At 38.3% G+C, this 22,974-nt stretch overlaps 1 protein-coding gene across 1 annotated transcript in view; it reads right to left on the bottom strand.

The window, feature by feature from the left end:
- mus101 (mutagen-sensitive 101) overlaps positions 1–22,974 on the bottom strand; it is a 508,677-nt gene that overhangs the window by 270,638 nt on the left and 215,065 nt on the right. Inside the window, exon 11 of the mRNA XM_068224988.1 lies at positions 9,396–9,528. Coding sequence (XP_068081089.1) covers positions 9,396–9,528 — 133 coding nt within the window. The remainder of the gene's footprint in view (positions 1–9,395; positions 9,529–22,974) is intronic.

Here is a 22,974-nt window from a genome sequence, read left to right as displayed (position 1 = left end):
TAATTTGGAGCAAGGACTCCTAGGCATGAATGGGGTTTTCTGCCCCTCTGTTGAAACTTGTGTTTGGGGTAAAACTGAGCTGATTGCCCAAGCATTGTGAAGTCAGGGCGCGAAGCCCAAATCCTGTAAATATTGTAACTACCCTTTGGACTTGCTACCTTGTACCTGCCATGCTTGTTATTTCTTTGTTTTTGAAAAGAAAATATAACCTTGTTAAATTTTACATTAACTTTGATTCCGTAGTTTGAGACCCGTTCACGCCCGCACCTTCTTTCACCTCTACCTACCACTAAAACACGGTAACAGACTTGATGGTGATGTATTGACATACACTATTCCGATGTATGCCTTTGCTGGCGAGATGTAGTGTTTACAGTGCACTATGTCTTCTGGTATGGGCTATATCAAATTTGTTACTTTCATTGACCTGTCTCAGTCTCATCCTTGGCTTTGACAATTTGAAAGTGACTGAGGTATGAGTGATGCTAGTAATACCATTCTTTAAGCAGCCAGTCCCTGTAATGAATGGTGTGAAAATATCGCTCATAGAGTCGGTTGGTGCATGCATTTCAGTGGGCTTGGCAGACTGATATGTAATAGCAACGGCTGGCTCAGTGAGGAAAGCAACGGGAAACTACCTTACTCCTCATTGCCCTAGTACGCCTCTTCAGTGACGCCTAGGCTATTTATGACAGGTGTTGACGGAGCTGCAGAGGATCAAACCAGCCTTCGGGCTGAATACCCAACATTCCCATGTGTCGGTAAAAACTTGATAAGGAGCACAATGTTTAGTTAAAGTAGAATAAAGACGATCGATAAATATGTGATAAACATGAGTGAGGATTCCAGTAAGAAGATACTGAGATTGTCTTATTGGCGTGATGATGTTGACAATTCTTGTTAAGAAATTAGGCGTAAGATCGTATGTAGAATGTGCAGCGGAGGGCCCTAGACCGAGAATGAAGGTTATTATTAACGTTAAAAGTAGGCAAGTTTTTCAATTATCTTGTAATACAAAAGAAGAATGAATGAAAATAAAATGCGGCACATCTGATTACTTACATTCTCGCCTACCCAAGAATGACTATCTCACCGTGGTATGGATGTTTGTAACTAACTGGAGGCGAACTATGGAGGCCGTGTGTGATGGGAGCTGGTAAAAGGGGAGAGTAGGGGAAGGCTGGAACCAATAGGCGGGAAGCGACTGCGTGGAAGCTTGTTAGAAGGTTTGTCAAAATAGGAACTGTTGAGCAATGCCTCGAAAATTAGGTTCACAGTTTCTGAAATGTCATTGAAATTGTAAGCAGGATTGCATTTTTGGTCTATATTAATAAAAATGTTTTCTAAAACGTTGAATAAATTGCCCTTGTTATGAAAATAAAGAATTTTTAAGTCCTGTTCTATGGAAGTGAAGGAATGATTGGACTCTGTTATATGAATGCTCATGGCGGAGTTTTTTGTGCTTGGTGGCGTGAACATGTTCTTTTTATCTAATTAAAAAACTTCTTCCGGTTTGCCCAATGTAGCTCGCGGAACATTGGTTGCAATTAAACTTATATACACCTGATTTGTTGTATTTATTCACAATGTTATTGATTTTATGCTGGTTATAAAATAAATTAGTATTATTGTTGACTGTTTTAAAGGCAATATTGACATTATGTTTCTTAAGAATATTGGTGATTTCGTAAATCCTATTATTGGTGTGAGTGAATGTTACAGTTATTGAAATAATTGATAAAGTGATTCAATTTATTCAATGTGAATGTGGCGTAGTTATCAGTTTTCTTTTTTGTTTCTCTGAGAAGGGTGTGATTTGTTAACAATTTTTCTGACTATCCTATCTATGAAATGCCTGCCAAAACTGTTACATGTTACATCCATGTGTTTTGACGTCTATGAATACCTTAAAAAAATGATGTAACTTCTTCGAATATACAACAGCAAACTCAAGAAGCCAGCATTCAACTGATAATTCTTCTTTATAACATCTTTTAGTGCACACTGGACTTTTAATGCTATACGGCGCACTGAACTTTATTCATAAATAAACAACATAACTTCCGCTCAGTGCTTCGTCAATTGGAAGAGTTATTATTTTTAATATATTGCTGCTCAATATCCCACATGGTATGTACTTTTAAAAAGACTGTACTTGTGTTTACATTGTTTATTTCTTCTTCGATATTTACGCTTTAATTTACTTCAGGCTGATGATGACCTATTACTAGGTCGAAACTAGTCCCTATGTAATTTAAACTGTTTACATTTTGTATTGAAAAGGTGGACCCAAAATAATATATTAATTTACTCTATTGTAATCACAGTTCAATACGGATCTATCATTATGAAATTTATTTCTTTTAACTAATTACCGTATGTTTAAAAGAAATTGAAAAATGAATGTTTGTTACTGATGTCTCGGAACGCGTTCAACTACAGTAGATCTACACCGCGTTAGCTAGAGCGATGTATGAAGACGCCCGTGCTCTGGTTTGTGAGCTTTGTGCAAGTGCACTAGTGTGTCGCAACCAACGAGCTCAACTGGTAACAAATTGCTGCATGCTTCCTTGCTGCCTAACAGTATTGGCTGCGCTGGAATGGACAGATCACAAATGCATTTATTTGTTTGTGACAGATATGATTACTGTAGAAATGTGTGCATGAGAATTTAAGTTTTTAATTTGTGTTTGGGGTGTTTGTAGAAATAATTTGTTTTAATAGTGAACAATTACGGAAAGTTATTTATGTTGCAAAACATTAACGTGTGAAGCATTTATAAGTGATTATGGGTAAATATAGAAACTATTCTGCGGGCTTCAAGCTAAGCGTAATTGCCTTCACTGAACAGCACGGGAACAAAGCTGCAGAAAGAAAATTTTCAGTGAGTGAAAAGTTGGTGCGTGACTGGCGGAAATTAAAAAACAAGCTGAAAAGCACAAACTCTTCTAGACACGCGTTTAGAGGTCCTAAAACAGCGAAGTTTCCTATAATTGACGAAGAAGTGTTTATGTACGTCAATGAAATACCCAGCAAAGGCTGCAGTGTATCATATGAAATGTTACACATTAAGGGACGGGAGGTAGCGCGCAAACACAACATAACTCAGTTTAAGGCGAGTCGTGGGTGGATTAAGGGGTTCATGCGACGACACAATCTGTCAGTGCGAAGGAGAACACTAAGCCGAAAGTTGCCTGCTGATTACACGGACAAGATCATAAATTTTCACCGATTTGTCATATGTTTGCGCAAGGAAACTTCGTACTTGCTTTATCAAATCAGTAATGCCGAACAGACTCAAATCTTTTTTGATATGCCTCGCAACAGCACTATCGCGCTAAAAGGATCACGGAGTGTATTAATGAAAACCAGCGGTAGTGAGAAGTTGCGATGCACGGCAATGCCAGCCATTACAGCTGACGGAAGAAAGTTGCCGCCTTAGATCATTTTCAAGAGGAAAATGATGCCTAAGAATATACAGTTTCCCCGTGGAATTCATGTACGAGTGCAACCAAAGGGTTGGATGGACGTAGAACTCATGAAGGACTGGGTTAAAACTGTGTGGGATAGAAGACCCGGTGCACTACTAAAACAACCAGCTCTGCTTGTTTTAGATAGTTTCCGAGGTCACCTTGTGAACGAAGTGAAGCAACTTCTCAGTAAAAATAAGACACAACAGATAGTCATTTCTGGTGGCCTAACATCTGCCTTGCAGCAACTAGACATATGTATTAATAAACCCTTTCAAGACAACTTACGTCGATTTTACGAGTGGATGATGAGCGGCGATCAGCAATTGACGCCCGCTGGAAATATCAGGCATCCACCCTTGGACTTGTTATGCTCGTGGGTGATGAAGAGTTGGGATCTTATACCACCTGAACTAGTCTCCAAGAGCTTCAAAAGGACTGGGATTTCGAATGCACTAGACGGATCCGAAGATGACAAAGTGTGACAGAGACGAAGAATCTGATACTGGTATTAACAGCGGCGAGGATGGCGCATCAGATACCGAAACCTGCGATAGCGACACAGAAGATTTGGAATAAATTGTGTACCGGTAAGTCCGTATTTCACAACAAAGTGAAAATTTTTTGCAAGTATAATATTTTAACTTTAATACTCAAACTAATGACAATTAACTTAATACGTTCATTTTTATTTTCAGGTTGGAAAAACGTTCGCCGAATTGTTGTGAATAATTATGAATTTTGTTTTAGACTATTTTAATTATTTTGATGTATAAACGCGAGTATTACGTGCATCTTAAATTTGTATAAAATACAATTTAGTTCTAAATACACTTTTTGAGTAATACAAATACTGGTATTAAAAATTCTTCATATAATGGTCGCACCCTACTATTTTTTCGAAAATTTTGGTATAAAAAGTGCGCCGATTATGCCGGGAAATACGGTATTAAGGCATTCTACATACGATATTACGATCAGATAGTCCACCTAATTTCTTAACAAGAATTGTCAACATCATCACGCCAATAAGACGATCTCAATATCTTTTTACTGGAATCCTCACTCATGTTTATCACATGTTTATCGATCGTCTTTATTCTACTAGAACTAAACATTGTGCTCCTTATCATCAAGTTTTACCGACACATCAGAATACTGTATGTCAAGTCAAGTCAAGAAGAACTTCAATACCAATTTTATTGAATCATCTCATGTGTACAATTTCTTAATTTCACTTTTAACAGTACTCAAGTGTTATGCTCAGAACATTCCAGCACATTCTTCACTATTTTAACTGACGCATTCGACAAACCGAATGATTTTAATGTGCTGTTTTTTGTCCTTGTCCTTTGTGCTTGATCTTAAAACTTTTCGGCTGATGATATCTACAAGATAGATGAAACATGTTCCGTTATATTTTTTAAAAATGTTATTTAAATAATAAAACTTATAGTATTGTAAAGGTGGAACATTTGACCATCCATACCTTTAAAGTATATTTATGACAATACGGGCTTTATAATGAAATTCATTTTATGCAATGGCAAATAGTTATCAGGGAAAAGAGGGCGCTGTCAAAGGGTTTATTGAAAGGCTGAAACCAGCTCAGTCACACTATTGCCATGGAAGAAATATTACTGGATTGTTTATGTCCAGTGAATTATCAATTTCAAAGCTCTGGAAAATGTTTAATGATGATCCAGAGAAAACTGTAGATAATGTTACGTACGAGTTTTTCAGGCCTATCTTGGTATCTGATTATAATATCAGTTTCTCTTCCTCAGAAACCGACTGCTGCTCAGTGTGTATCAGTTTAGAGCAACAAATAAAGCAAATGCGATCAGGTGAAGATGAGGTGAAAAAACAAGAGCTGACGACACAACTTGCTTTACACAAAGCTAAGGTAAAAGCTTTTTATGATAAACTGAAAGTTGAGGACAATGGAGAAATAACCTTCACATTTCATTGCCAGAAAGCTTACATTGTCGAAGTTGAGATCAAAGTGCTTATTATACACGCCAAATGTATGTGTACAATTTTATGATCTGCCAAGGCCAATCATGTGCGCGGCAAAACCAGGGAAATACGTTTATTTACACGTGGAAAGAAACCAATTTTGTAAAGGGATCTAATGAAATTGTGTCCTGTGTGCATCACAGGTTAACATCAACAGATCTGAATGGCATCCACACCATCCACCTAATGTTGGGCAACTGTTGAGGGCAAAACAAGAAGCTCCAGTCAGTGTTAAACAGGTGAAGATCTTCTATCCAATGGTTGGATATTCTTTTTTACCACCCGATAGAATTTTTGGTTGAATAGAAAAAGTTCTCAGGTCAAATGTTACTGTCATATTACCAAGTGAGTACCCAGTTTTACAACAGGGAGCAGATGCTGTCAATCGGTGTTGGAAAGATGCAGTTGCTGATGTCATCAAGCCCTGTGGTCAGCGACACTTCAAATTTGCTCCTGTATAAAGGGTTGTGATCACCAGGAGTAAACACGGAAACGCACTGTTAAGAGTGAAGTGGCCTACAGAATGGACGCTGGTGAAGGGAGAGGGATATGCAGACGAGGCAAAGCCTACTCGTCTGTGAAGCCGAATGCTATTCTGAGTGGAAAAGTCTTAAAGGAAGTGGAAGTTAGGGACACTGATTTTCTGCTTAGGAAAACATTTCGGCGAGACTAGGGAAGAAATCGAGAACCTTGCTTTCTATAAGAATCTGATCGATTCTCAATCAGCTGCGAACAATGCAGAGGATGACTCAGAGTTTGAAATTCATCCAAAAGACGATGAGTTGCCTGTGTAATTTCGATGGAACAGGACAGGACTTGCAAGGTTGCGAATCCAAACCATTTTAGATAATAACTAAAAAAATAAAACCCCAATATTTTAAAGATTGTCAGAAAAATAGTCCCTAAGTGAATATAAATCTACAATGAAAAGGAATCTTGATGAATATCTGCCAGCCAAAGGAAGTAAGACGTTTTTCATGCTTCCTGAAAAAAAAAAAATGTTTTCGTGCACTCACAGAGTTTTGCTTCTGGACACCTCAAGTAAGATAGCCACTCCATTTTTTGCTTCAGATCCTCCGCTGTAATACAGCCTGTATCCTTTTCGTTGTAATATAGCAGTATTCTTCTTTCAACGGAATCTCTCCCATACCCCTCTTCTTGATCTCACACAGTCCAAGTATGGCTATATCTTTTTCTTTCATGAAGTCAACCAGTTCTTCTGTCTTTCCCGTCAGTGTTAGGACATTTACTGTCACAATCTTGATGTAATCTGGTGCTGGTTGGCCACTTCTCACAGTTCCCCCAACACCCAAAGAGTCGCGCGTCGGTTTTAGCAGGGTATGCCCTAACCTTTTCCGAAGCACCATATCTGTTTTATCCATATAGGCTATTGTTACGATGGGCTCCCCACATCCAAAGGCATTTTATACTACTGCCAGGTTCAAAATTAGGCCGCCCCTAACATGGAGACAGACGCCTTTTATAGCTGCTCCTCTGGAGTACAGACGCTACGGGTTTGCCCCTTCCGCCATCTCCACCATACCGGAGTTCATCTTGTCCGCTGTAGATGCCGTTGAGGACTTCACCCATAACCCAGTACAAGGGCCCTCCATATTTATGACACGTGGAGAGAGGGTGTCCTAGCATTTTAAAGCCCCCCACATTTTCCTCAATATTTTCCTTTCATCTCCATCTCTTCTATTTTAACAGTTTTCATAGAGAACATGCATTCTGTGGCACACAGACTCTCTGGTTTGATTACAGTGTTGTAGTGTTTGATTTTAATTTTCCTTGAGAGATTCTTCTTATTGTAGGTATCTTTAGTCAGTTGGTCTGCTAGTTCCAGTTTTCTTGCTCTTGATCTGCTTGCTTCCTTATCGAGTCCATTAACCTGAATTATTTCACATAGATATTTAAATTTATTAACCTTGATGATTTTCCTGTACTGTGTTTTTAGCGCTGTGGGTGAATTCCTAATATCTGAAATGAATTTAGTCTTCTCAAAAGATATCTGAAGTCCTACTTTTCCTGCTTTCTTTCAGATGGTTGATTGGCTCTAAGGCAGTCTCTATACTTCCAGAGAGGATTGCTATATCATCAGCAAAGATCAAACAGTTTACACCAACCCCTTTGTGCTTTGAACCTAGTCTTATCATGATGGCGTCCCCTTTCCTTAAGTCTTTCTTCTCATACTCTTATTACCTTTTCCAGGACGATATTGACCAGAATCGGGGAAAGCCCATCTCCCCGCCTGATGCCGGTTTTCATTTCAAATTTATCTGAGATCTCTCCCATAAATTTAATTTGGACTTTGTTTCAGTCCGAGTTTGGCAAATTCCTCTAAAATGTTCAATAGCGATCGTTTACTTCAGCCTTCATTTTTAATGAGTTGACAACTGCTATCAGTCACGTTATTTACGCATTTATTACGAAAACGTGTTATCCTCTTTCATTTCGAATTTTCTTTAGAGAACAGCAGTCGACAGGTATTACTAATCGACTCCAACATCACCTTAGAATGCCTACGAGAGAGCTTGCAAATGCACATAGTGAGAAAACTATACAGCACCGAAGATGATCGATCGCATTTTGCGGCAAATGTTTCAGTTTTCTTATTCAAACAGAATCACCTATCCTAACTTAACCATACTATACGTATGATGAAAACACACTTCAAGTGCCAGTAGAAAAATTATAATCTTCTCACTATAAATTTACACGATGATAGCCTTTCTGTAATTTAACCAGATGTGAGAAAATATAAACTAACCTCTGAAATCAATTATGCACTCTGCCATATCTCGAGGTGTATCCCATTCTTACTCAATTGCAGTATTTCACATTAAAATTAAGCGATCATTTAGTCAGCCTTTATTTTTAACAAGTTAACAACTGTTATCGGACAGATTTACGCATTTATTACGAAATATGCCCTGTTTCATTTAAAATTTTCGTTACGGAACAACAGTCGACGGATATTACTAATCGACTCTGACATCGTCTTTGAATTTTGATGAGAGAACTCGCTAGTGGAAATAGCGAGGAAACAATAGAGAAGGTAATCGATCGCATGTAACATAATCGCTGGGGGACATAAAATACCGGTAACGGAAAAAATCATGTGCGTTCAATCACTCGTAATAACTGATGTGTTAGTGATAGGACTCTCGCTGTATCCGAAGGATAATACCATTTTTTAACAACAACAACAGTTTAATATAGGAATTTTGAAGGGACAGCAAAAAATGTCCATTATAACGGGGTTCTCATTATATGCAGTACTCGCTACAGTGGACTACTACTGTATATGTTTAACTTTCTTCGTATCTTTCCAGACTAATTTTTCTTCAAATTTTTCCTTGAGGGCTGGTTGCATACCCCATTAAATCTCAGAAGCATTCTTAGGGGTAGACGAACCAGTTTGAGAAACACTGCCTTAGCAGGTGGCAGACAAGTGGATCTCTGTTGGGCGATCTATGGCTCAGATTTAATAATTTTGTCGAGTAAACACCAAATGTGTTGCCAGATATCTTTTACAAGCCAATATCATATGACATGGAGTGTTGAATGAACCTCTCTCCATCCTTTAAAAATCAGATCCCATCTGCTGACCTAGGAATCACCAGTTCAGCACTCTATCCCTGATCCAAAGATATGTTAATACTGTGTAACTGAAACGTTTTGCAGGAATTTCAAATTATTCCAGGATTAGTTCTTTGCTATCTTTTAATTAGTGGTTCATATAATGCCTGTATTTCTGTCTGTTTCCCCATTTCTTTCATTCTATATTTGTTAGATTGCAGATGTGCAGTATTGCAACTTTGCTGATGATTGAGGATTACAGGCGTGTTCTAGTTTCTAATTTCTTTTTAAAATTACTTTATAGTAGGACAGAGCAATACCAACCTTTTTGCTAAGTGGTGAAGGTGGTTCGGCACGTGGTGACAAAGAATGCTCAAAACAAGAAAACTGTTCCTCAGGGGCAGGACTTCGTAGTTTGATACTTTGGAGAAGCCACTCAACAGTCACCACATGAGGTCTGGAAATGGAGCAATCATTGAAAATAACAGACTTAAAGAAAGAAAGAAAGAAAGAAAGAAAGTCATTTATACCTATAATATCTAAACAGTTTATTATAAAAATGGAAAAAATTAAAAAATAAAATCCTCTCATTGCATCAAACACCTTATTCAAGCACATGTATAGGATAAGTTCTAAAGTTACAATCACCTTACTCTCTCAGTAACTACCTTCTCTTGCTCAATCATTTAAAATTCTTAAGAGTCCGCTATTTAAGTAAACAAAATTCTTCAAGAACTTGGACAAGGAACCGAAGATCTTGATTACTCTCCGTTGCTTTCATTTTCCATTCTATTTTCTATTTTTCAATATGTTTAATATACTTTGTAAAGAAAATGTTGCATAATTTGCTTGTAAAGTTCTAACTTTTCATCTTGCATACAAGTTGATTTGTGTGATGCTACTTTGTACTAATTTTTAGTTGTAAATTTCCCAACATCAGATTTCAGAGTAACTTAGAGTTATGCTCCATTACGTCTTTTGAATTAATTTACAAAAAATTATTAAAGGGCCAATCAAACCTACAACTGTAATAATTTAGCTCTAACCTGAATCATTAATTTTTGAATTATTCTTACATTTCTTGGCAAAGGGATTGAAATTACAAAATTCTGCAAGCAAGCAAGCAAGCAAGCTCACGGTATGAGTTAATTGCAAGTTATGTTAGGAAGTGTGCAGGTTTGATTTCATGAACATTAGGCTGCAAGAATATAACTTCATTTCTTTAATTTTGTCTCAAGTCAGAGGACCAGCGCAAGACACATTAAAGAAGTGTCTCATGTTCGATTTCATTGATATTCAGCACAGTGTACCAGCATTTCTTTAATCCCTTCATGGAACAGTGAAAGTCATTTCTAAATTACACCTCATTACTCATCCATCCAACAAGTCCAGAGGACTTAGGCGTGTATTTGCACAATATCTATTAACTTTATCATGATGGCCACAAACATTCGCAAGTCATTCCAAGTGAGCAAACCCTGCGATTTGAACCTCAAGACCTCCGAGACCTTCCAGATTGTCTAGAATTTCTACAGCCTCAAGCCAGTCCACAGCTGTCTTCATGGGATTGATATGTGGTCCCATGGTACCGAGAATTGTTCTGTGTTGAGGACGGGAGGAGTAGTGGTACAACGCAGGACGTCGCCAGAAGCAGGAAAGAATAACATTCTGCCAAACCTAACTACAATTGTACTGAGGTGATATGATCCGACTTTGCATAATAAACGAACAGTTTTAAAATATATGAACCTCATTCAGAAAAAAACCCTCTCACTCCCTGTACCCGCTCCAATTGAATGTGCTGTACATGCCCTGCGTTCAGTCTCATGCTCTTCAAGCTAAAAGGTATGGGCACTTCCTGGTACAATATATTTCCACAATCAGTAACTTAAAAATTTTGGCCTCTGCAATTTCACCTGCTTTCTTAGATGCTTGTCTTTGATTTGCTGCTTATTTTGCTAATGTATATTATTTACTTCCAACATTGCTTATGTCCACGGTTCTCTTTGCCTTTACGCTTTCTTATTATATGCCTTCATGTTATTTGCTTTTGATCTTTTCTTAATGAATACTACTTCATTGTAGTTTATTTTTGTTTTATTTCCCCCCCCCCCATTTTTCTTTTATGTTCATAGTATTATCCGCACACTTTATCTTGGTGCATTTGTGTATGGGGGTGAGGAGTAAGGAGGGAGCTGTCCCCGTATCAATAGTGCTGCCTGGTGCTGCCAACTGAATGAAAATGAAATCTGAATTGAATCGAGAATATGATCGATCGATATGAAATCTCTAAACCGTTATCATCTTAAGCCAACAACTAAGTCACATACACATTATAAAACATTTCTCGATGCGAATCTTGTTCCTAAGGTGAATTCTATACTTTGGCTTTGTTGTGTAAACAACAACAGTACTAGTATGTAAAGTGTACACCAGATGTCGCACAACGATGCTTAAGCGATTCACAGTTTGTGTTTCAAAAGTTGCCAGTACAAATCTTGAAGATCACCGAGGTCGACCGATTCAGCACTAGGGTGTAAATGCACCAAGATAAAGTGTGCGGATAATATGCTCCCTTTAATAACAGTGCTAGGTACAGTAAATTCAAGGTTAGACATTTTAGATGTACTGACGGTATTATTTAATGAATGCTTGAAGAGTAAAAGAATTCCTCGACTATGGAGACAATCTAATAGCATTTCCTTATATAAAGGCAAAGGAAATAAGGAGGACCCCAGCTCACATCAAGGAATAGTACTTTAATGTAACATTTTCAAACTATTCTAAAAACTTTTATTACATCATATTAGTCCAAGGTTAGTGAAAGAGATACACCCACTGCAGTTTGGATTCATGAAAGGAGAATCAACATTACAAACCACTGGGGAAGTCTGAGGAAATATATAGTATGTTATCACTCCTCTCGATGTCATCTTCATCGATTATGCCAAAGCTTTCGATAGCATTCACAGGAAAATTCTTATTGAGAAACTCGAGCAAACCATGGCCAACTTGGAGCCTGAAGCAGAGATGATAAAGGTCACACTCAATTAAATTATGTGAAAATTTACAATGGAATTACTACCACACCGCAATTAACACAGACAGGAGGAGTTTTGCAAGGGGACCCAATGAGCCCTATTTTATTCAACCTCATGACAGCAGACATTGTAAATGCACTACAGACATCAGAGGTAAAGCTTAAATGTATGCAGATGACGTGGTTTTGCTGGCTCGAGGCCACACCATCGCTCAGTTAACACTCTACAACCTCCAGAAATGGGCAGATTGTAACTTGCCTAGCATTAACAATACCGAAACAAAGGTAATAAAATTCAGAAAGGGAGGGAAACTTAAAACAACAGATGTGTTCACCTGCAACTGCACACAATTCGTAGAATTCTTATTTTATTGATTTACAGAGCAACTATATACAAACTAAATATTTTTATATAGGGTACTTATTAAAACAATTCACTAGTCATAACTATCCACATCAGCCAGATGATAATAAACACAAAAATAGTTTTAGTTAAAACAATACATGTCAGCTTAACCATTTTATGTATTTTATTAAACAAAATAGCTGCCTCTGTGGATCAGTGGTAGAGTGTCGGCCTCCGGATCCCAAGATAGCGGGTTCAAACCTGGCAGAGGAAGTCGGATTTTTGAAGGGCGGAGAAAAGTCCATTCGACACTCCACGTCGTACGATGTCGGCATGTAAAAGATCTCTGGTGACATATTTGGTGTTTACTCGACAAAATTCATTAAAAATCTCAGCCATAGACGCTCAAAAGAGTTTCGGTTTACTCGGGCTGCCATCTAGTGGGCCTAAAGTAAAACGGAACGTCGAAATTGATGAGCAGACAGCCAGATGGCGTCAAATTGAAATGTCTGCACACGATAGCTCAGGACATACAATTATTAATTATTATTAAACAAAATCCAGGGTCCTGACTATTTTGATCTTAGGTAGTAGGAACAGCAGCTGAAGATGCCTAAAAAATAGGCGAAACATGTCCTGCTTATGACATAGCAATAATATAAAAATATTTATGTAAATCAATAATTTAAAAATCAATGTATTGAAAAGATGGGCTCAAGAAATAAAAATTCTTTTAGGAAAGTATACATTGCTCAATACGGACCCAACGATGAGATTTATAACTTGTAACACAATATGGGAATCATACCATTGTTTAAATACTCAGGAATCATGCTCCAAACTACATGCTCAAGCTTCACACTGCATGTACAAGATAAAACTGCAGCAGCAAATAAAGCTCTGGCATCTATCAAGATACCACAATGACTCTATTCAAACTTAAAATTGCACCAGTAATAATGTATGGTATCAAGTTTATAAGATGAAAATTTACTGCTCCAAACTTGAGAAGACTGGAAAATATAATAGCCAGATTTCTGAAACGAATTCTTCATACTTCAAAATATACAGAAAACTGATTCACATATGCAATGGCTACGAAATCATTTTTCTTCGAGGTACTAGAATAAATCAAGGGTTATGAATTTCATGTTGTTGGTCCGTATTGAACTGAGAATAACATATGAATAATAACACAGTAAAGGTTTCCACCTATTCAATACTAATATGTATTTACAATATGTTAAATTACATGGAACTAGTTTCGACCCACCTAGGGGTCATCATCAGCCATATTAAAGCATAAACAACTCTTGTCGAATCCTAAAACATGTTATTATTTTTAACGGTAATAATCTTATGGATTTATAATTTATAAAGTGAAGTGTGGTAATGAAATGAGAAATGTTAGTATGGTACAGGTGAGTGGTAATTAATAATTATACGAGGAATATACATACTAAGAAGTTTGGAACAAAGTACAAATGGGGTGCTTAGTGTTGTAAAAATCAGGAGTTTATAGGATCAAATGCAACACCTGCAAAAAATCCTACACTGGACAAACCGGAAGAAACTTCAATACCAGATACCACGAACACACTAACGCAATAAAATACAACAGGTTTTCAGCCATCGGCCAAACATGCAAGATTATAACCATAATTTTACCAATATCGAACAGGACATGGACATCCTCGAATTAGCAAACAAGGGCCCTTTACTCAACATAATGGAAAATTACTACACACACCTAGACCAATACTTCAACGCCAGTCACAATCTCAATGAAATCTCAGAGAAACCCAACATACTCTTCGATCTATTTATCACTTTCCTCAGAAACAATAATGCAGCCAACCAAAACTCAATCCTAAGTTTAATCAAAGGTATTTTTCCGAGACAATTATCCTTTCTCCCGCACCCTTCAGACCCGCCTTAAGGCCCCCCTCCCACCCCCCTTGTCGCCCCAAGCCACCCAAACTCTTCCTAATCCTCCTCCTAACCCGCACGCGCCTGCCCTCCTCTCTGCCCACATTTCTCTTCCCGCCACCAGTCGCACACCATCAGCTAAACTACACACACCGCAGCGCAAGGTAAGCGTCCTTTCACTTTATGGTAACCTTTTCCTATCTCCGTGTTCTTTGTTTTTTACTGGCTTTCTCCATTTTAACAGGTCCAATTTGGTTTCCGCTAAGAACTGAGAATTAATATATCCACGCGCAGTATCCACCTTCTTCTTAACCAGAAATTCAAAAATAACTTCATGTCCAACAATCAACAATGCTGCCGATCAACACAGCTTTAATACACCAAATGCCTAATTTCTCTGCTTAAGCTGATCAGTGTCAAGCTGACTCTGCATAAAAAGAATATCACTTTTTACTCTCCAGACTTTGTTACATACTTGTATATATTTTTATATGTGTCATTTTACATTGTATTCTTTAGTACAAGGACTACTGATATCCATGAGTATATAATTTTTACAACACTAAGCACCCCATTTGTACTTTGTTCCAAACTTCTTAGTATGTATATTCCTCGTATAATTATTAATTACTACTCACCTGTACCATACTAACATTTCTCATTTCATTACCACACTTCACTTTATAAATTATAAATCTATAAGATTATTACCGTTAAAAATAATAACATGTTTTAGGATTCGACAAGAGTTGTTTATGCTTTAATATGGCTGATGATGACCCCTAGGTGGGTCGAAACTAGTTCCAAGTAATTTAAAATATTGTAAATACATATTAGTATTGAATAGGTGGAAACCTTTACTGTGTTATTATTCATATGGTACTAGAAGAAAGACTACAAAGCACAACAAATACCAGCACAGTTCTTTAACGCGGAAGTAGCAAAGACTAGCGCTTGGAGAGAGCCTAAATACAAATCATGCCACATATACACATGCTTTACCATCCATGGGTTCCATGGGAAAAACATGTCTGATGAATAGATTTCACACCCCAAGCGATTACTGTGTCAGCCAATTTTGTGACATGCCCTGTTCTCGTTATCACTTAATGACCTGTTCCAACAGAACACAATCTCTCAGTGCATTTGCTAAAGAGAGGTGAAAGAATTGTGAATGATGTACATGATCCACTATATATCTATGGATATTACATAAAGTATGTAATGCTTGTGTAGATTTCACATTATATTATATATGTACGTTGTACTCCCCCCCGCGCCCCCAAGGCACAAGAGCCCCGAAGGGCTTTGGCCTACCAAGCAACCGCTGCTCAGCTAGAAGGTGTCATGTGGTCGGCACGACGAATCCTCTTGGCTGTTATTCTTGGCTTTCTGGACCGGGGCCGCCATCTCACCATCAGATTCACATAGGCTGAGTGGACCCCGGACCAGCCCTCAGATCCGGGTAAAAAAACCTTGACCCGGCTGGAAATCAAACCCGGGACCTCCGGATAAGAGGCAGGCATGCTACCCCCACACCGTGGGGCCGGTTATGCACACTGTGCTAAATAAATATTCAATTATTAACCTTCAAGACTAGCCTTTGCACTCTAGCGACATTTCTACAAAAAAGTTTTTGTGATATTAATCTTGTATTTTGAATTGCTATCCCACCACGGAATGATGTGTTGTTACAATTTACGATCTAGTGTCGTACCTTAGGAAAAAAAAAGAAAAGAATCTCCACCACTGATCCTGCTCCACCCGATGTCGCTTCATACGAGCTATAGCTCTGTTTTTGTGATATTAATCTTGTATTTTGAATTGCTATCCCACCACGGAATGATGTGTTGTTACAATTTACGATCTAGTGTCGTACCTTAGGAAAAAAAAAAAGAAAAGAATCTCCACCACTGATCCTGCTCCACCCGATGTCGCTTCATACGAGCTATAGCTCTGCGCTTCAATTGCCATTGAAGAAGACTCCTACGGAACACAACCATGTTCATCTTTTTCCACTCTTCCTTACAGGCTTTCCATAAGCCTTCCACAGTATATGGACGCCTTTTTCCCAATGCCCTTTCCAGAAGTCCAAACGCACAAAAGTCCATGGGGGAATCATAGAGGTGATTTCACTGGAATGTCTCTGAAGGGTATAGAATATAGGCCTATTTCTGTTTTTTTTTCCATTCCCTCTAACAGTAGGAGGATCGAACCAGACATATGACACCTTATCTTGACCCCCTCACAAGATGTCTGTAATCATACAGAGCCAGGATCTCAAAGTGCTAAATTGGAGTCAGGACTTCAGTTTGACAGTAACTTTGGCCTTTAGAGCTACACAGTGAATAGCTGAAGTTCCCATTGTAACAATATCCAATGATAACCATAAAATGCCTGGAAAAAGATTCTTACCATTTTGATTACCTTTTTCACCTTTCAACCAGTAGTAAATTGCACCAGGTTTATTGCAGTCGCTTAGACACACACTTCCACTAATGTGACCAGGAACTCCAACCTACAAAATGGTTGTTCATAGCTGCTACAGATAAGGGAAGGTTATGTTCAGCCAAGAAACGCAAAAAATAATATTCAGCCTCTGTGACACAATTATTGTCACTTTTTGTAGCATCCTGCGTTGCTCGTCGGTGCATCCACACACATCATTTTTTTATTTTAAGAATTCACATGGTGTGGACAGTCATCGCGTCCTCTGTGCTAACTGAAAAATCATAAATCTGAATCACAAAACACGTGCCTTGGTAAAATTTCAATGGTGCCGGGCATGAAAACATTTCCGTGTACTACTTTCAGGAATACCGATTCTTCACCAATCGTTTTTTCTACAGTCGCTCGGCTCTTCGTGGTTTTTTTTTTTACTTTTACACATCTTGCTATTTTTATTTAACATTGCTCTTTACTTCAATGGAATGAATGTTTGCACAATACGACATAAAACTGCAACAAAACCAGGCAACAGAAATGTTAATCAGCACGGCAATTACTAAATCAGAACAGAAACTGAGCACATAGGCTGGGAATCTGCATTCATGAAAGAATGCTACTGAATGTTATGCTCCGTGTTAAAGTTTGTAGACAAATGTTGTTACCTAGTCATTTTTTGCATTAATTGTTCTCTAACAGCAAGTCTCCTGTTTATGGAAAGTTTCTGTTTTTCTTTAATGTTCAGAGGCAAAATGAAGAACTTATAAAAGCATTTTGATTTTGTGAAACCTGTAATAATCAGTACCACTTCCGTATTGCCACAGTATAAGTGAGAAAATCGTAGAAACTATGGAAAATCCGTAGTAGTTGGCATCTCTGTGTCACCATCGTTCTTGTGCCGGATGATTCTCATAGAGTTTTCTACTGTTTGTGCACAGTTCTGCAACGCGATGATCAATATAACTAGTGAAACCTGCTCTTTTTACATTTCAAGTTCAAATCCTGGTTGATAATATTGTCAACAGTTTTTTTTTTTAAATAAGTTGTTTTACATCACACCGACACAGATAGGTCTTTTGACAATGATGGGAAAGGGAAGAGACAGGAGTGGGAAGGAAGCGGCTGTCGCCTTATTTAAGGTTCAGACCCAGCATTTGCCTGGTGTGAAAAGGGAAACCAAGTAAAACCATCTTTAGGGCTGCTGACAGTGGGGTTCGAACCCACTATCTCCCGGATGCAAACTCACAGCTGCTCACCCCTAACCGCGTGGCCATCTCGCTCGGTTTAACAGCTTTTAAAGACGCCCCAAACTTATTTGCAATGGATCGTTGTATTGCCGGATTGGTGGCAGAGATAAGGGTCTTGACCTTCCACACGACCTCTAAAATAAAGGTTTGTTGCAGGTCATGGGTTTGCCTGTTTCTTGCGTTTCAGAATTAATCCTCTGAGAGTCTTTCCTGTCTTGTTCAGCTTACAGCTGGTCCCTTCCTTTGACACTGTAAAATTCTACTTCTTGTAAGCTTCAATAATGAAACAATAGCTATGGCTTGCATCATGAAGGGCCATAACATACCTGCCAACTTTTAGAAACCAAAAATAGGAAGATTTTTTAAATTCTTGGATTTCATCACATATAATCCACCACGGTCTAGGTGAAAAAAAGGTCAGGATAAAAGGCATACATATCCTATAGTTGCAATGCGAATTGACCATTAAATTTAAAATCTTAAACTAAGAAAATATAAAAATGGTTACAAGAAAATGTACCTAATCATTCTCATTTATAACACTTACGTACGAATAATATTTGTCACACCGACACACACAACAAAATGCATAATACCGTATTTTCTCGCGTAAATAACGCTTTTTTTTTTGACGAAAAATACAGGCGAAAACTTCAAATGCGTAAATTATTCAAGGAATTCAGATATTTACCAATTATTAACAATTCATTTACATTTTAAAGATAGGCTACATAAAATATGGTCATCGAAGGAGGGACCCTGCTACATTACCCCAAACCGTTCGTATCCAATCTTGTACGAGTGATGTGACCATCCACCCTTTTTCTTGAATACGAACGTGGATCACTCTCGGAAATTTTGCTTTACGCATTGTTTTTCATTTTAGAACAATGTAAGTTGTAAGATTTTTGCCATCAGCTGTTACAGCAAGCATTGCAGTACATCGTTGTTTTTTTTGCTTACAGTAGCGCGTACGATGTTCCTTTCTTATCGATTGTTCGACTTTGTCGCATATGGAAACTGACTGGCGTCTGACCTGCGGTTCTTATACAGGAGATCTAATATTCCTTCACTTTACGCTTCTCAATCACAAAGCGATGAAAATGATTAAAATCATTCGTCATTTTTTGGCACAATGTTGTTCTTCGTCGAAGGAAAGTCCATATCTCTTCATAAAATTAATCAAGCCTCGGCTAACCTTCATATCAGAGACACTGATTCCATGTGCAGCAGCTATTTCTCATTCTTTAAAATACAGTACAGCATTACGTGAGAAATGGCTTATCCAACGTTGCGTAACAAAATCATATAATTAAACAGATCCTCTTCTACATGCGGAAACTTGCCGCTTTTTGGTCCGCGAAATGCTTTGCGAGAGTTGTTGGCGGCTTGAAGTGCACATCTGTTACCGCGGTAACGCACGTTTCATTTGGACACTGAAGACTTGCTGCCCTATTCCCGTATGTTTCAGCGTAACTGATCACCGCGAGTTTGGATGATCCAGTATTACTCGAATACTGTGGACTGACAAGTTTGAGATCACAGAATGTCCCGTACCCAAAACACTCCTAAAACTAGGGCAGTGGGATTTCCTAACGACTAATAACAGCACATTGCCCTGTATTCGGAATGCCCGTTTTCGCAATAGGAAGCCTGCTACTTGAGTAGTTGACATACTATTTATTTCGGAAAGCATCCGGAGCTGCGTAATGGATGTCTGAAGTTGTGGGTGCGTCAAATAAGTGACCATTTCTTTTTCTCCACTTTGGACCCAAAAATATTGGGATGCGTAAATTGTGAAAGGGCGTTAATTACGTGAGAAAATACGGTAGTTTCCTTTATCAGGCGGTAACATGAACGGAAATTTATAGGTATCTCTGAACACTTGCAGATAACCTTTGTTATATTTTTTTGCCATTACGAGAAAAGAAAATACCAGAAACTGTCACTGACACAACACCCTTAAAAACATTCAACTCATTAAAATTATGCACTTAAATACGCTAAACTACCACATACAAAACAATTCAATGTGTCCCATACAGTATTAACATACAACTTTGACAGAGGGGGAAAGCATAGAGATGCAAGAAAAAACACGTGGCCTACAACTCCGACGAAACTACGCACAGAAACGAAGTTTACAGCGCGCGAACAACACAATAAGAAATTCTTTCTTTCGTCCGGATTAACTGAGTCGCCAGCGCGCGCTAGCCTCTCTTGCTTGCAGGACGATTGCCGCCCCGAATCCCCAGCTGTATTAAGTCCACACGCTGCTGTGGTGAGCAGGAAACACTCATGAAATAAAGCATCAAATAAATACGCTTAAAAATGAGGTTTCGTAAATTAAACAAGCACATAAGAATTTATCTTTTATCATAGGGGAAGAGTATTGGCCGTACTAGAGGTTATATTGGTCAAAAATAGGAAGATGTGAAAATAAATCGGAAAATCGGAAGACGAGTTAAAAACCGGAAAGTTTCCGGGTAAATCGGAAGGGTTGGCAGGTATGCCATAATATAGAGTTCCCAGTAGAGTTCAATTTTCTTTGCCATTACTGCAGTTGCACGCTTGTGAATACTACACAAACAACAGCTAAACAGGTTTACATATACCGCACAACACTGACTTTGGCACGTGCACGCTAGCACTGCAGCGACATCTGAAGGACACTAAAGCTGAGACGGACAACAGATACCCTCCGGCTTGCAAATATATCAGCATATGATTGATCTTATGGCCCTTTGCTTGCACAGCAGGGGGTGATTTTATGACTTGAAATCAACAAAAATACCCAATTATTGTTCAGGTTTATGCTCCACAGACAGGGTGTAGTAACGAAGAGAAAGATGACTTTCTTCAAGAATTAGAGGACCATGTTTAACAAGATAAAAATCTTGTTATGGAAGACGTAAAATGCTCAGGTGGGAACTGTAAGGACAGGATATGAGGTAGTGATCGGTCCTCATGGATACTCCCTCTTTAGTAGGGAATTCAGAGATTCAGTAGATGATTGTCAGGAGTTGGAAACCGAATCAGAAGATACAGAGGGAGGGACACAGAGGGAAACAAGAAGGTTCTCATTCACAAATGAAGATATTTTCAGAGAAATCCAACTGCTTCAGCAAGGAAAAGCAGCAGGAAGTGATCAAATTACTGGGGAGGTGTTAAAGACAATGGGGTGGTACATAGTGCCTTATTTAAAATTTCTCTTTGACTATGTCATAAATAATAGTGTAATACCAAAGGAATGGAAGGAATCTATAATAATACCAATTTATAAAGGAAAGTGTGATAAAAGGAAACTGGAGAACCACAGACCAATCAGCCTGACCAGTATAGTCTGTAAAATACTGGAGAGTTTAATATCAAAGTACATCAGAGGGATGTGTGATGATAAAAATTGGTTCATGAGGAGCCAGTATGGATTTAGAAAAATAATTTCTTGTGAGGCACAACTGGTGGGATTTCAGCAGGACATATCAGATCAGTTGGATTCAGGAGGCCAGTTAGATTGCATAGCCATAGATCTTTCCAAAGCCTTTGATAGAGTGGAACATGGAATATTATTAAAGAAATTGGAAGGAACAGGATTGGACGTTTGGTAAAAACATTTCTAAATTCAAGGGTTCAGAAAGTCAAAGTAGGAAATAACGTATCGCAGGAAGAGAAAGTTTGGGAGGGAATTGCACAGGGTAGTATAATCGGTCCGTTACTTTTCTTAATATATGTAAATGATCTAGGGAATAATATAACATCACAAATAAGATTGCATGCAGATGATACAATTGTTTATAGAGAAATAAATACCATTGAGGACTGTTCAGAATTACAAAGGGACCTTGAGAGTATCCAACAATGGGTTGAAGAGAATAATATGAAGGTTAATGGAGGCAAATCAACTGTTACAACATTTACAAACAGGAGTTTTAATACTGAATTTGAATATACTTTGGATGGGGTAGTTATCCCAAAAGATGGCAAGTGCAAATACTTAGGTGTAAGATTTGAAAGTAATTTGCACTGGAAGGGTCATATTGATGACATTGTTGGGAAAGCATACAGATCGTTACATGCCATAATGAGGCTACTTAAAGGATGCAACAAAGAATTAAAAGAGAAAAGTTACCTAAGTATGGTTCGTCCATTATTGGAATATGCAAACAGTGTTTGGGATCCTCACCAAGAATACCTAATAAAAGAAATAGATAGTGTGCAGAGGAAAGCAGCAAGATTTGTAACAGGGGATTTCAGGAGAAAGAGTAGTGAATCAGAAATGTTAAAGGAACTAGGGTGGGAAACTTTAAGTAAGAGAAGGGAGAAAACTAGACTTACAGGATTATATAGAGCCTATACAAGAGAAGCAGCATGGGGAGATATCCGTGAGAGGCTTCAGTTGGAAAATAATTATATCGGCAGGACTGACCACAAATATAAAATAAGGAATTTTAGCAGAAGCGATTGGGGTAAATTTTCATTCATTCGGAAGGGTGCGCAGGAGTGGAACAGTTTACCAGGGGTAGTGTTTGATCCTTTTCCAAAATCTGTACAGATATTCAAGAAGAGAATAAACAGCAACAGAGAAAATAAATGAAATGTTAGAGTGCATTCGACTAGTGCAGGTTAATGTAAATAAAAAATGTGTGTGAATAAATTAATTCCATCCCCTGGTCTAAGGAGTATGGACAGCCAAAGTAGGGGACTGCCTATAGGGGTAAAGTACAGTGGGGACTTCGAGGGCCTTGGGACCGCTACGGTAGCTATGAAGGCTCTTCAGGAACTCTGAAAAGTGGTGGCAAAAGGGGCTCTGGTTAAGACGCAGCAGGTCGTTATGCTACTTAGGTTCCAGAATGGGTAAAGGGGGGGGGAAAAAAAAGTAAATAAATGCAATGTAAA

This window comes from Anabrus simplex, chromosome 1 (assembly GCF_040414725.1).
Source record: "Anabrus simplex isolate iqAnaSimp1 chromosome 1, ASM4041472v1, whole genome shotgun sequence".
Classification (NCBI taxonomy): Eukaryota; Metazoa; Arthropoda; class Insecta; order Orthoptera; family Tettigoniidae; genus Anabrus; species Anabrus simplex.
This window is presented reverse-complemented; position numbering and strand designations above follow the sequence as displayed.